Source organism: Sardina pilchardus, chromosome 1 (genome assembly GCF_963854185.1).
Source record: "Sardina pilchardus chromosome 1, fSarPil1.1, whole genome shotgun sequence".
Lineage (NCBI taxonomy): Eukaryota > Metazoa > Chordata > Actinopteri > Clupeiformes > Clupeidae > Sardina > Sardina pilchardus.
Window position 1 is genome coordinate 48496852 of NC_084994.1, and position 14734 is coordinate 48511585.

Below are 14734 nucleotides of genomic sequence, written 5' to 3' on the forward strand. Positions count from 1 at the left end.
CTTTTGCATGTTATTTTGCGTGCAACTTCTGTTCAGAGTAAGTACTCTGATGTAGCGAACAGTGAAATGAAGACACAATGTATGTGCATATTTATGAAAATATTTATTAACTTTCCAAAACGTACATCAATTCTTACATTCATCTTAAACTTACCAAATATATCATTTACACTGTTGAAACCATCATACATGTCAAATCCATACTTTGTTAAATACAGTGACCTACACCTGTCTTGGTTTGGAATGGTACTTTTACCACACGATTTGAGGGATGACTTTAATTTAGTAGATTCCGTTTGAGCTTAGCAGCCATATTGCACAAGGCCTAGAATTGAGAAACTGTCTACAGTAGCTTAAGTATGGCAATGCTGTTTTATCTTGTAACTATCAGATTGCTTCACCCAAAGTAATGCATTACTAAACACTTCTTGCTTGAGTACACTACAAAAGGTGTAATTGAAACCTGTCTGCTGTTCTTGTTCCATCTTGATGTTCAGAACCGTGTGAATATTGACCCCAGACAACACAAACCAGACAAGCCACTGATCAAACGGTAAACATGACATTTCGGTGAACTGGCATTCATCTGGTTAAAAGACCAGCACTTGCAATTCAATGTTTTGGCCACATTCGAATGAATTTTTTTCTCAAATAGCGGTGCCCGCGCGAGCGTGTGTGTATAAAGATGCACATCACAAGCACGTGGTCTGTTCCTGCCACATTCAGAGTAGTCGTAAACAGAGGGCTGGCACAAGCGAAAGCCTTGTGCCTACAAGCAGCGAGACGACATTTTACAATTCAACACAGCAGAGCGGCACATGCATATGGCTTCAACCAACACTTGGGAGAAAAGGAGCGGGACAATGGCATCGTCAGCTCGTTTGTAAGAGAACGTGAACATTTCACAAGGTCTTTTAAGACATACTGCTTACTGCTACCCAAGTTCAATTCATGAGTAACACAAGTAACAAGTAAACACAACATTACGACAAACAAATGTGCTAATGTGTGTGATTTAGAATCAAATGTGATATGATTGCACCTCGCCCCATCAGTAGATTTGGTCAAAGCTCATGCCAAGCCTGTTATCTAACTGAGCGTTTAAGACAAACTGCTGCCATTAAACTCAGAAATTCTAGAAACAACACACCACATCTTAGTGATGACAGTCATGATACATATTTCCTAAGACATACCACATGCTTGAACAGAGCTCTGTCAGAAATGATGGTCCTTTCAGTGTTTAAACTTGGATGATGTTTACAAAATGCAGAACTCATTTCAAAAGATGAAAGTCATTCGCTAGGTCCAAAGATCTCTCTGAACTCTGTATCACATGACATTGGAAAATAACCCAAGACTACCACCCTGTGGACCATAAAGGAAATAGATGGCTGATATTCAAAACAATGCAACACAAAACAGCAATAATTAAAATGGTTGATATAACATCACTTTCTGTAACAATACCATATCTATGGTAGAGGAGGGTGAATGTAAACTATTATCTGCAGATCCATAGACTAAGTGCAGTTCAGTGCGTTCTCTACATCTAAGGAAGTGTAAACGAGATAGAACACATCTAATGTGGGACTGAGTAAACAGCACGATGGGTTGACACGTTTGCAATCCTAGTCTCTAAGCCACGACGGGCTACAGCCTACTGGGACATGCTCTACATGTTTAGCATCACAGGGCTAATGAGGGTATAATGCTTTAGGAATGTTGGACAAACCTATTGCCCCAACGCACACAAATGAAGAGAAGTAGAAAGAAAAACAGTGTGTACATATAGGACATCCAGTGCAGCTCTTGACAACAAACTAATAATACATATTCTGAGGAACACGAGTGTAAACTAAAAGATATTTGAAGGAACATGGTCAGCAGGGATTCAAGCACAAATAAAGGATATGAAGTTGTAAGACTCTCAAAATAAAAACACAACCTAATGTTTCTCACGTACAGCACTTTCTGAGGCAGACTACGCACCTATGACACAAGGCAGCGATGCAAACATTCGGTTAGCGACTTCGGTCGCCGTACAATTCTCTCGCTCTCCTATCCACCGTCCACCAGGGACGGCGCATCACTCTTTATTCATGGCCGTGAGGAACTCCAGAGCACAGGCTGGATGAGGGATCAGTAGAGCTGGTCCTGAGCCGGACCTCCTATTTAATGGCACTGGGATTTGTAGTTTTCGTCTTCGTAAGCCACCTCAGCTGCATATAGAACAGAGGACAAAGATGGACTACATCTATGCTGCACAACTTACATGCAGCCTGTGGCCTTGTCTGGATGGGCTGCAAGCGAGGCCGAGGGGGGCAGGAGCAGGGGCGGGGGCAGGGGCAGGTGTGCTGTGCACAGACAGGAGAGATGGAGGACATCAGAGGGCCGTCACACGAACACCTCGTCTCCAGACGTCTTGTCTTCGGACGCGCGGGCGCGGGTGTGGGGTGCCGGCGGCCCCCCCTCGCCGTCCGAGGCGCTGGAGTCGTCGTCGTCGTCGTCGTCGGTCTGCTCGGCGCTGTGGTAGAGCATGAGCGCCTGCGTCTTGTGCGTGATGGTGACGGTGCACGGGCCCTGCGCCCACGGCTCGCCGTCCACCTGCATGGGCATCCGCGAGCTCTTCAGCACCAGCTGCAGTGGGACCACACCACAGGTCAGTTCACACACACTGGAGAGACACTAGTTTCCCCCCTTACACTCACTCATACTCATCCTCTCTCTCTATCTCACTCCCTCTCTCAATGATGATACATCGGGCAACTTTCTGGGCAACGTTGGCTGGGAAACCACACAACTGGTTCCATGTGTTCAGACAATTTGCCAATTGTTGTTTTAAGGTCTCACGAAAAACATCTGTTGGCCAATATCAATGGGAGTGTGCCCCAATAACAACAGTCAGGAACATTGCTCAAAATGTTGCCTTGTGTATTATCACCGTAAGACCCAATTCACACCAAAGATCCGCGACGAGATGAAACTGTTGCAGAAGGAGTTGTTGCACAAGGTGTGAATTAAATGTTGCACGTCGTTGCAAGCCATCGCAAAGCCTTCACCATGTCTAGTCGCAGTTGCGGTTTTAGAGGTTTTAGAATGTCGCAGCTCATCTCGTTGCGAATCTCCGGTTTGAACCCTACTTAAGAGAACCCTATTAAATGGAACCCTCCCGTGTTCCAGGCCCCATTATAAAACAGATCATGCTGAAGATTGAGCCAAAGTTAAGAGCATTCAAATCTTACGGCCAAGGGGTGATGGGTTAGGGTGGCAAATCCTCTGTCAAACAGGAAAAAGGGTAAGCTCTCCCTGCATCCAACAACTCAACTAAAGGACGCACAGACTTCCAAGTGAACCCTTGAAACTCAGATGGTTTAAATTAAGGTCTCGGTGGAACCAAACGCAGGAATGTTAGCAATGAACAACACACTGTAAACAAAGCACTCAGTGTTGCATGTTGCATATTAGTATGTTAGTATATAATACTAATTTAGCGGTTATTAGTAGGTATTTCTGTATCAAATTTCAAGGATCTGTGGAAATGTGGCCTCGTGGGGGGGTTGGCATTTTATTGTTAAAAGAAACACAATGTGTTGTCAAAGAAACACAATGTGTCAGATGACAACCATTACTGGGTTAACCCTCATGTTGTCCTTGGGGTCAATTTGACCCCAAGCCATGTTTAACATCATAAAATATATGGTTCACTTTTTTTGTTTTGCTTCAAGTTTCATGACTTTTCCTCATTTGAAGGGTACAACAGAGTAAACATGAAATTTGCACAAAAATATGTTTCCAATGTCCTGTAAAAAAAATAGTTACGTTGGTGTTCTTGGGGTCAATTTGACCCCATTTTTATGAAACATGAGGTAAATGAATATTTGACACAATATGAATATTATTATTGTAATAGTATGAGAACATGTACTTATTATCATTATTACATAAACAAGTACATATTACATGTAAGTTATTTTGGCAGGTCTGAAAAAGTCCAAAAACTCAGCCTTTGGGCTGTTGACACTGGATTGGCCATATTGCCAGCCAGGGTTCCATGGTTCATAAAGGGGTGTGGGGGGGTGGGATTGTTTTGTAGGGCTTTTGATGGTGGTTATTACACTCTAGTTAAGTACCTACCACAAAAAAAACTGTGTAAAAAAAATCATTTCAATCATTTTTTGAGAGTTTTGTTAGCTGGGGTCAAATTGACCCCAAGGATAACGAACGTCGGTAAGATTTGAGGACAACATGAGGGTTAAAGAGCTGATATGTGGAACGTTTCTAAAAAATTAAGCTCATGGCACAAGCAGATGAACATGACATAAGAAAGCACTTCAATCACTATGTTAACTACTGTAGGTCCTCTTCTATCCCTTTTGTCTTGCACATATGATGTCCTTCGACACAATTTACAGACGGACTTCAACTTTGACCTAAAACTGAGCCTTCTCCAGTGTTGTGCACGTTCACACTCTTCAGTAACTAGTTCAAAGTTCAGTTCACACACGTGCAAAGTGAACTGTTCACGTTCATAGTTCACCATTTTTAATTTTGAACTAGTTCAAATTCAGTTCATTTGAATGAAAATCTGTTTCTGACGGAATATAGGCTACAGCCACCTGTTGTTCTCATCTAATTGAGAATGTCCGTAAATTGGGCTTTATTTCGCTGGGCAGATACATTTCTTTTAGGTCTATGGCAGATACCGACGCCTAATAAATGCGGCCGCGCATTTCTTAATAATTAATAATAAATGCGTCAGCTGTGCATGCCTGACGGCAGAAGAGTGTAGTTTTTACACCGGGGGTATGGAGGAGGCTGCCTTGCTGCATTACCTTACCAGATGGATCAGTGACATCCTGTAGGGCTCTTTGAACACGTTATGCATCCCTCTATCATCACTGACAAGTGCAGAATCTTTCCGCGATTGCATTCATATAGGCCTAGCAGCGGTTCTGTGTACATGCGTAACGTGATCATGGGTAATGTAGTAAGGTAGTGCAAAGCTGTAGTTTAGGAGTGGCGCCCGTGGGCAGTGAGTGTGACAACGACATACTGTTTCTGAATTGCCAGCAGATAGTGTCACTCGACTTCTCAGGACAAAATAAATTCTGTAACGTTTAATTGGACATCAACAGTGACGTTCGTCGTTCATTTCCCAAAATCTGAGCGAATTCACGTTCAAATTCATTATTTACAAATGTGTTGCGTTCAGTTCAGCGTTCACAGAAAAATGAGCGTGTTCAATGAACACGTTCTTTTGAACTCGTTCATGCACAACACTGGCCTTCTCCTCAGTTGATCTCAGTCCTGGTCCAATATTACTTTAGCATTGGTCATTTTACATGCAATGCTGTCCTGAGGTCAGTAAAGACAACTACAGACTACTTGATGTGTAACATAAGGCTTGTTCAGAAACTGAAGAAGATACTATAGGATGTAAAACATTCAATACTCCTCAAGGTAAGGTCTGAAAAAATACCCATTCGGCAAACCCCATCATCATGTTCAAAGTGGTCTTTTGGGACAGTTTTAAGGAAGGAGTTGAATTGACATTGGACAAGGACCGAAGTGAGCAGTCAACAGCCATTAACACCAGAGTCGATAACTATACAAACATGATGAAAGTATCGACAATGACCAACGATAAGGAAAATCTCTCCTGGTGTCAATGAATGTGATGTCTTAAATTTCATAGATTCTGGATGTTAGTTTTTATCATTGTCTAAATTTCTCTGCAAATGATCCCCAATATAATTTTTTGTGTCGTTATTGTTAAAGGGATAGTTCGGATTTTAAGACACGAAGTTATATGGGTTCCCTGTCAGCAACGTTGTGCATCAGCACTGACTTACCCCGCAACAGCGTCCTGTGAGCCGAGATCCAGCCGGTTTTTGATGCTGAAGAAAGTAGTCCGGCAAGTTTCTGGGGTCACGAAAGTGAAGAGTTTTTCTTCTCAAAACCATATGCGTTCAAAAGAGTGATATATTTGCACCACAAAAACGTTGTCCAGGAAAAATTCTAACCTCGTTATCACTTACTTATTTTTCGCGATTCCTATCACTGCGCGCTACTGACAGCTGGACAACGTTTTTGTGGTGCAAATATATCACTCTGTTGTACTTTCGTGACCCCAGAAACTTGCCGGACTACTTTCTTCAGCATCAAAAACGATCAAAAACCGGCTGGATCTCGGCTCACAGGACGCTGTCGGGGGGTAAGTCAGTGCTGATGCACAACGTTGCTGACAGGGAACCCATATAACTTCGTGTCTTAAAACCCAAACTATCCCTTTAAAGCTTGTATGTAGATGCTATCATGCATATTAGCTAGAACGATTCTTTTTTATCATTATCGCTCTTGGTGTAAATGGCCCTTAAAGGATAACTTGGACAATTTTTCACTATTTAAAAAAAAATTACTACCCAGCTCGAGTTGCGGCAACCACGCAGCTACAGTGCTACACTCTGGGCGCATCTTTAAAGTTATGGAGGAAGATTAAGGACATCTCACCCGCACTGTGTGGGCCTGGCCCAACCTCACTGGGTTAGCCAGCTTGACCTGGATCTGTGCACAGTGGAAAGAGCCATAGACTCCCACCACCTCCAGCAAACCGTCATCCAGCCTGTGGGCAGACAACAAGAGCAGCACACGCAGACATTAGGGCTGGCAACGCCACAGACGGCTCCATTTGATTTGATTCACAACGTTGTGATGTGATTAAACTAAATTTGATTTGATTCAGGTTCAATATCAATGGGGATGATGCATGAAGTAGTATAATGCAGCTTTCCGTAATAGGATAAACGTCCAAAACAACCAATTAACAAATGCAGTCACTGGAAACAGATTGTGGAAACCACTACAGAAAAGGTACAAATATTTTTGGGGGGCCTTTATCAGATCAGACAGTGAAGAGACGACTAGAGATGGCTGGGAGAGAGAGATGGGGACTGGATTTGGGAAAGAAACCGGTCAGAGCTCAGGGCACCACAGCAAGTCCCCATCCCACCCACACTTTAGAGCTGTTTTCATGGTAAACAAGGGAAAGGGTAACGAATCACCAAAGCACCCAGAGTCCCCACTTAGCAGGTTACTAGATACAAGCAAAGCCATCGATATATCAAAGTTGCGACACTACCATTGACTCCCGTGTACAAACAATGGCGGCACATCTGGTATGTCATGGTCGTTGAAAGGAACTATTCCATAGAGAATGAATGAATATCTCAGGTGTTATAATAAGACTTTTCTACATGAGTTATGGTCGTGTGCTTAATAATGCATTTTCATTGAGTAATATGTATGTGGAAATGCAGTTTATAGTAATTTTCATTGAGTATTTACCGTAAATATTAATGCGATCGCTGCTGTCAATCCCGTAGTAAACCAGGGACCAAGGGAACTACTGAGGCTACCTACTAACCATGTGACCGCTCTAATCTGGCTTTAACATGGAAGTCAACGGCTGCCGCAACTTTGATATATCGATGGCCTTGGATACAAGCTACTACGAGCCACTTAGATTAGCACGTACAGTATACCCCTGATATGCACTATGACCAGTTCAGACCTGTGCTCAACACAGGAAAGCCCTGGCCACAGTAAAACAGCAGCCCCATGGCCATGTCCAGTGTGCTCTCCTCTGCTCTCCTCTCCTCACCGTGTGGGGGGGCAGGGCTCGTCCCCCATCCCTTCCCACAGTCTGCAGCCGCCGCCCCAATAGCCGATGTTGCACACGATGATGCCCTCTAGGCTGGGCAGTGCCACCTTCTCGCCGTCCAGCTCCAGCTGTGGAGTGAAGGGCAGAGCCGTCTTAAAGTCAATTTATAGTGCAGACGGCAAGTGCCGCTCTACAAAATGTAACATAAAAGCGACACAATTTCTGTCTGTTGCGGAGCTCATTGTGTGCATCAAAGCGTTTGATATGGCGCAGGCACAGTAACATGCTCTGACTGGATATCCACTCAAATGTTCTACTGCAGTTCTACTTCTATAGTGTGTAACCGTGGTCACAGTGTGTGTCTGTTTACTTTCACAGTGCGTGTTTGTTTACTCTGCGGCGACATGTAATGCAATTTGTTTTTGTTGTGAGATTTATGGTCATCTGGACTATAAACTGGCCTTCACTTTCAGGCCATCAGGGTACTGTCATGATAGTGTTTATGGTCTTAATGAATAGAATATATACTTTTTTGATCCCGTGAGGGAAATTCACTGGAAATTAATGAATGCACTGTGGTAGCAGCTAATGCCCTGACCACAACCTCCTCATATGTGATATAACACGGCTAATGCCCTGACTACAACCTCCTCATGTGTGATGTAACATAGCTAATATAATGTTGCATTGGTCTTATGCCCTGAACACAACCTCTTCATACAGTAGTTAATTGACTTGACATATCACTTCCAAAATAACTATAGAATAGTCCCATTGGTAAAGACATAACATTAGGCATTTCTGAAAGGGCCGTATACAATGAGATCAAACATAAAGAGATCAAAACACAATCCTACCTCGATCCTCTTATCCAGGTCTTTGCATTCTTGCACTAAGCAATCTTTGGTGCCATACAGGAAATACACAGCCTGTAACAAAGGACCACTGTTTGTGTTCAAACAATACACAGATGAGGTATTTATGGTAAATAGTGACAAGACTACAGACCCTCAGGGTTAACATGTTTTCTGAAGAAAATTGATCATGGAAAACTTAAACCAGGCAACATTAGGTGATTTTGAATTCATAAAACAATATGAATAAACTGCATATATTCAAAGATATCAACTCAGTTCAGCTCCCTTGCATCACTGCTTCATTAATCCCCCTTTGGGCTTTGGGTCACTGCGACGTCAGCTGGTGTGTGTGTGTGTGTGTGTGTGTGTGTGTGTGTGTGTGTGTGTGTGTGTGTCTGACCTTGTTGATGATGCGGCTGGAGAAGAAGGAGGGCGTTTTCTCCCGGTGGGTGTGGAAGTTGAGCGCCATCAGGGCATCTGGGCCCACGGAGAAATAGTTATTCATGGACAGCACCTGAGGAAGCCACACACACACACACACAGAGGACTGGGATCAGCAGACTCCCTCTCAACAGATGCCTGCTGAACTGGTGAACCTGTATTCATGCCTACTTGAGAGTGCAAAAACCAACATGAAAACGCCTGGAAGCCTGGACCATAACACACACGAAATTCACATTTTATTAGAGCCAGCAGCACTACAAACATATCAGCCACACTGTCTTGTTGTTGCTTTTGAAAGAAGGAGGTGAAAAGCCAGTCAACACTCCCCCTCATTTGGACAGAATGAGGACCAGAGTGCTACTAAAGGTCTCTGTGAATAGCGTGTGCTTGCGCTACTGTCTGTGCAACACTAACCTTTGGTTTCCTAAGGAAGTGGCCTTTTGAGGCAACTTGAACTTTCCATCTGCAAAGGCGGCGACAGACAAAGCAACAGTCACAGTTAGTTATATGTAAAAAAACACAAAGTTCAAACAAATTTCCTCAATCCACACAGTTGAGGAAATCCCACTAGTGTCATCAAGTGGACATAACTCGTCACCGACTCGGAGTCACTACGGTGACCACGGTGTCAAAGGTGCTTGGCTGTACCTGTCCATCTTCACCACCTCAGCGTCCAGAATGTTCCTGAGCACCTGCTCCACGGGGATCTCGCCCGCGTACCCCGCCCCCCAGCCCAGCGAGTTGGACAGGTCATTTCCTGTGCCCAGGGGAAGCACCGTCACCCTGGGGATGAACTGGTCTTGACCCTGCACATCAAAAATGGCTGATTAAGAAAGGGAGCGTTAAACCGAACAAATGGAATCACAAGACATTCTCAGAAGGATCGTCTTGCATACTAGCTTTGGTGCCTCAAAATCATCTCAGTCACAGCTCATAGACACTACAGTACATTCAGCCGTATGAGGTTGAATAAATGTACCAATATTACTGAAACAAATGTAACCCCATACAGCGACCCAACATGAAGGCCATGTCTGCAGAGAGCTGCCTATCTTTCTTTTCTTTCTTGCCCCCCGTCTTCTTCGGACAACTTTAATTATTTGTATTCATATCATGATTTTACAAAAAAAAAAAAGAACGGTTGAAGGAGCTCCGAGTGTCCTTCCTTATCCCAGTGCACAAGATACAAAAACGAAACAAAACAAAACAAACCAAACCGGAGAGCTGCCTGTCTAATGCAGGATATCCCCGTGGTGCGTGCGGCGGGCTCACCTTGAGCTTCATGGTGTCGATGGCGTCCAGCACCCAGCCCACCGTGCCGTCTCCCCCGCACACCAGCACGCGGGCGCGGCCGGGGGGGAGCAGCGTGCACAGCTGCAGCGCTTTGGAGGGGGGCAGCTCGGACAGGTCAAACACCTGCAGCAGGACGAGAGGACAGCGAGACCGCACATCATCACACATCACTCTACGCAGACTATGACACAGACACCATGGCTATCGGTGTGAAATAGAAGTGTGTGTGTGTGTGTGTGTGTGTGTGTTTTGTGGTGTGGAGTCTAAAGAAAGAGATGAGATGATGAAAGTGTTTGAGAGTGCGTATAGTGGAGTAGTAGAGAGTCCGGGGCGACACAGATCACATCTAACGTGAGCGCAGAGGGAACGAGATCACAAGGATCCTGCACCCTGCCATCAGCCAGATGGCCATTCACACCCACACAGGAAAACAACTTTATGCAAACAGCCATTGTGTACTCTGGAGACTACAATGCCCTTATCAGAGCCGAGGTTACTGAGGCAGAGACACAGACAGGCAGGCGAGGGTGAGTGTGAGTGTGTGTGTGTGTGGGGGGGGGGGATGTTGCAGACCTGGACAGGGTTCAGCAGGGTGCGGAACTCTCCCAGCAGGGCCTCGCCCATGTTGTTGCCACTGCGAGTGTTGGCCAGCACCAGCACTGGAGTCCAGCCACTGCCACAGGCCACCGCCAGCTGCACAAGGACACACACACACACACACACACACACACACACACACACACACAAAAACAAAGGATGAAATGAAATTCTGTTCCGTTATTTTCATTCAAAAAAAGCTATCTGAGCATAACTCGTGGAGGGTGCAGAAGCTGCAGACTCGAAACTGCTTCACGAGCGTAAACACGGCACGCGCGCAAAGAAGAATTAGTGCAAAGGTTACTCCGTATGTAAATCACAATTCAGACCACTGCAGAGCAGAAGCACTGCTGTGTATACCACAGAACACCTGCAAGCACTCACACTGAAGAGCACACCAAAAGAGGAGAAACACACACACACACACACACACACCTTGCTGTACTCCTCCGGGAGTCTGCGCCGCAGCTTGTTGACGTGGTAGAGGTAGTGAGGGGGGATGATGAGACAGCGGAACTCCCCGAGGTCACAGCGGTCTCCGTCCTCCAGACTTGGCTTGCAGTCGTCATGCACAATGGTCTGGCACCATACACACCTTCCAGTTCACACACACACAGAGAGAGAGAGAGAGAGAGAGAGAGAGAGAGAGAGAGAAACATTTCTATTTTATTTTCAGTTAAGGACAAGTTAAGGTAAGTTAAGGACATCGTCAGCTGAACTCTACAGATAAAACATGAATTGACCCACAGACTAGTACAGGTCAGTCACAAATCCATCATCCTAATTGCTGAAGAGAACATCTTCCACTCCGTAGGATCAAATCTCTCTAATGTTCTGCGGTGCTGTCAGGGAACCTGTCAGAACAGCTTTTTAATAATACTCATGGCAGATTAATTCGTGGTTCTGCTTTAATACGCTTAACAGCAGGCCTTGTCATTCTGAATGGTAGCATGCACACTTTAAGGGCAAAAACTGTATTGAATAGCAGCGCTGGACGGAGTCATGATGAGTACCTGTAGTCGCACAGCTTCGGCTGTGTGCCGCACTGCTGTTTACAGACCGCACAGTAGCTGCAAAGGGGGACGTTTCCACGCACCCAACGATGGCTCACTGTTCCGTCCGACTGAGCCGGGGCCATAATCTCTTTGCACGGCGTGGTGCGGTCGGCACGTCGTAGGCACTGCTCGTCCGCGCAGAGCCCGCAGCCGTCGCAGAAGGCTCCCTGGAGGATGTGCTGCGAGCAGATGCAGCAGTAGGTGGGCTTGTTGAAGAGATCCGTGCAATGCCATCCATGTTTGCTCTTGCGAGAGAAGTCCTTCATGTACACCTTCCGTTTGGAGCGCTGGACGCTACACCACAGCGTGATGGCCACGGGCACCAGCACGGCCAGTGAGGTCCAGATGAGGAGGGTCCACTCCTCCCGCGCCCCCGCGCTGTCAACCTGTCCGCCAACACTTTCCTCCTCTGCCTCCATCTGAGCTATACGAGGGCAGTGTTCGCGACACTGAACACTTGCAATAATGTAAACACTGGAATTAACCGGTGTATAAAAACAACACTGTTAGCATGTCGCTTTCTTGAACTGTTGGAAAAATGTTCGGCACTGGCGTGACAAAAGTACTTATGTCATTATGACAAACGCAACACTAGCCTCAACGTTAGACATTTATCAAGCATTCAAATGATTAATGAGGCATTCGGATGCTTCAACCAGCAGACACGGGCGAAACCCTGCACATAGCCTAACATAGGTCTAGACCAAAATCACTGTATGTTCCGTTTGAATACAGTGAAAACTGCCAAGTTTGATGGTGTTAGCTAATGCAGCTTCTCTATAATGGGTAAGGTAACGTTAACAGTTCATCTCCGTTAGCTAGTCATCCTGGGCTGTTCTCACCATCACCTCTGGTCAACCCAGACGAAATCCCGACAAAAACATGAGCACCACTGAAATACTTGACGACAACATCTGCTTCCCTAGAGTATATAGAATACAGTATTACTATAAGACAGTCTGTAAACATGAAACACCCGCGCAGAAGCGTCCCCCATTGCTAACCGACTTGCTCCCTCTCTGACATGCTAACCACTGGGCGGAAACGGAAATGATGACGTACTTTGTTTACGCTCATCTGTGTCATCTGGAAGCTCAGCCCCCACATGTATCAGAACCTGGACACAATGTAACAGAGTAATCTCATGCTACATGTAACAGAGAATGGGGTTGATTCAGGCTATTACAGCTGCTGCAGTCACAAACGCTCTTCGTGTGAAAATGTGCATTTTATATGCTGCGCATCCATTCTAAGCCTTATGGCACCTAGCCACTTTCAGATGCTTGCTCCTTGGACAGTGAAAGCATTGTCCATTCTCATGAATTTGTCATTGGGCTATTTATAAGGTTAGAGCTCTGCATCATGCAGATCAAATACTGGTTGTGTGAAATGTGTCACCAGTGTTCAACCTGAAGAGAGCATGTTTCCTACTTGGGCAGTGGACTAGCCAAGGCTATTCTGCTGATTTGGTTATGAAGATGAGGATTTCACAGGCTCATGAGCAACAGTCCACTTTGTTCCTGTGACTTTATTACAAAACACTCAGCTTTTGATTTATGTGGGTCTGCTGTGGCTCAGTTACAGATGGCAGGTGTGGGTCAATGTGTTGTAAATTCATTTGTCAATACAATGGAAGAAGCTGTCCATGAAATTCAAGCGCAAGTAATGGAGCTTGCTTTTAAATGTCTTTAAATATTTTTATTCTTCACTTGATCAGGCCACAGCAACCACTACTAGCTAATTCTCTTGCAACAGATGTGACATATTTCATGGAAAGTTTAAAGGCCACTAAGTCTGTTTGTAATGTGAATGGATGAAAGCAGGGCTGGTGTGAAAAAAATATTGTTCCACATGATGCTGTAAAAGATGTCTTCAAAGCTGGGGTGAACTGTTGAAAAGTTCAATGTGGATGAGGAAATGTCCCACAATGTGGGTGAGGAATGTGGATGAGGAAATGTCCCACAGCTCCTGTAAATCTGCACTCCCATACATGTCATGCCCAATGTCAGTGGGTTGGGTCTGGTGCCTGCCTTCAGGGATGTCATGTAAGAAAGGCTGGTGAGAATAAAAAAAAATATCAGATGCAATGTTGATGACAGTCATTTTGTGCTTTTTTAGGATTCCCCCTTTTTATCTGGGCTTTTTGCTGTTGCTTTTTGTTCAGAATGCTCTTGTGTGTTTCATGGATATTATGTTCAAGCAATAAAACGTTTTCTGTTCTATAGCCTACTGTAAACTGTATTTATACTGTACCTCCTGTAGTGAACAGTAAAAAAAAGAGATGACTTGCTTTTTACTGGAATTCTTTTGAATGTGAAGACATTACATGTGGACATACAGTTCCCAACCAAGAAATGTAGTGTAAAAATGCTGGATTGCATGTCTTGCATAGCCTGACGAGCCAGACCCACATGCTGCCGCTAGGGGCGTCTAGATTTCTAGGCTATGTTTTGCATGCAAATACCTGTAAAACTGAAACATAAAAGTCTATGCAGTTTTTGTAATATCAACAGTAGCCAGTATTTTGACACCTAGTGCACTCTAAATGACTGCATGTATCTTGTGAAGTGAAAACAAGCTTCATTCTTCATTCTTTCATTTTGAGTCAGGTTTTCAGTGTTTTGGTAAAGTAACAAGTTAGTGTGTGCAGAGAAATGAGGAGTTAGTGTATATGTATCAAATTGTGTTGTAACAACATGGAATGTATTTGAGAGGAAAATGATCCATTTGGCCAATTGTGTTTTGTAGGCGTGAGTCTATGTTATGAGTTTAGAAAAAGTATCTGATATGGGTAAACGCTTAGCGATTGAAAAAAAACTGTGATG

General features: G+C 44.6%; 2 protein-coding genes across 2 annotated transcripts in view; one reads left to right on the forward strand and one right to left on the reverse strand.

Annotated features, from left to right (window-relative positions):
* Nucleotides 1–14734, forward strand: part of LOC134094196 (peroxisomal sarcosine oxidase-like) — a 284404-nt gene that overhangs the window by 21525 nt on the left and 248145 nt on the right. The window lies entirely within an intron of this gene.
* dgke (diacylglycerol kinase, epsilon) lies at nt 87–12929 on the reverse strand. Its single transcript, XM_062547588.1, has 11 exons — nt 11868–12929; nt 11290–11449; nt 10831–10950; nt 10237–10380; nt 9613–9770; nt 9379–9427; nt 8921–9034; nt 8521–8592; nt 7664–7791; nt 6514–6625; nt 87–2640 (listed from the first exon to the last, which is right to left on the reverse strand). The coding sequence occupies exons 1-11, from the start codon at nt 12326–12328 to the stop codon at nt 2398–2400; spliced, it is 1761 nt and encodes a 586-aa protein (XP_062403572.1). The 5' UTR covers nt 12329–12929; the 3' UTR covers nt 87–2397.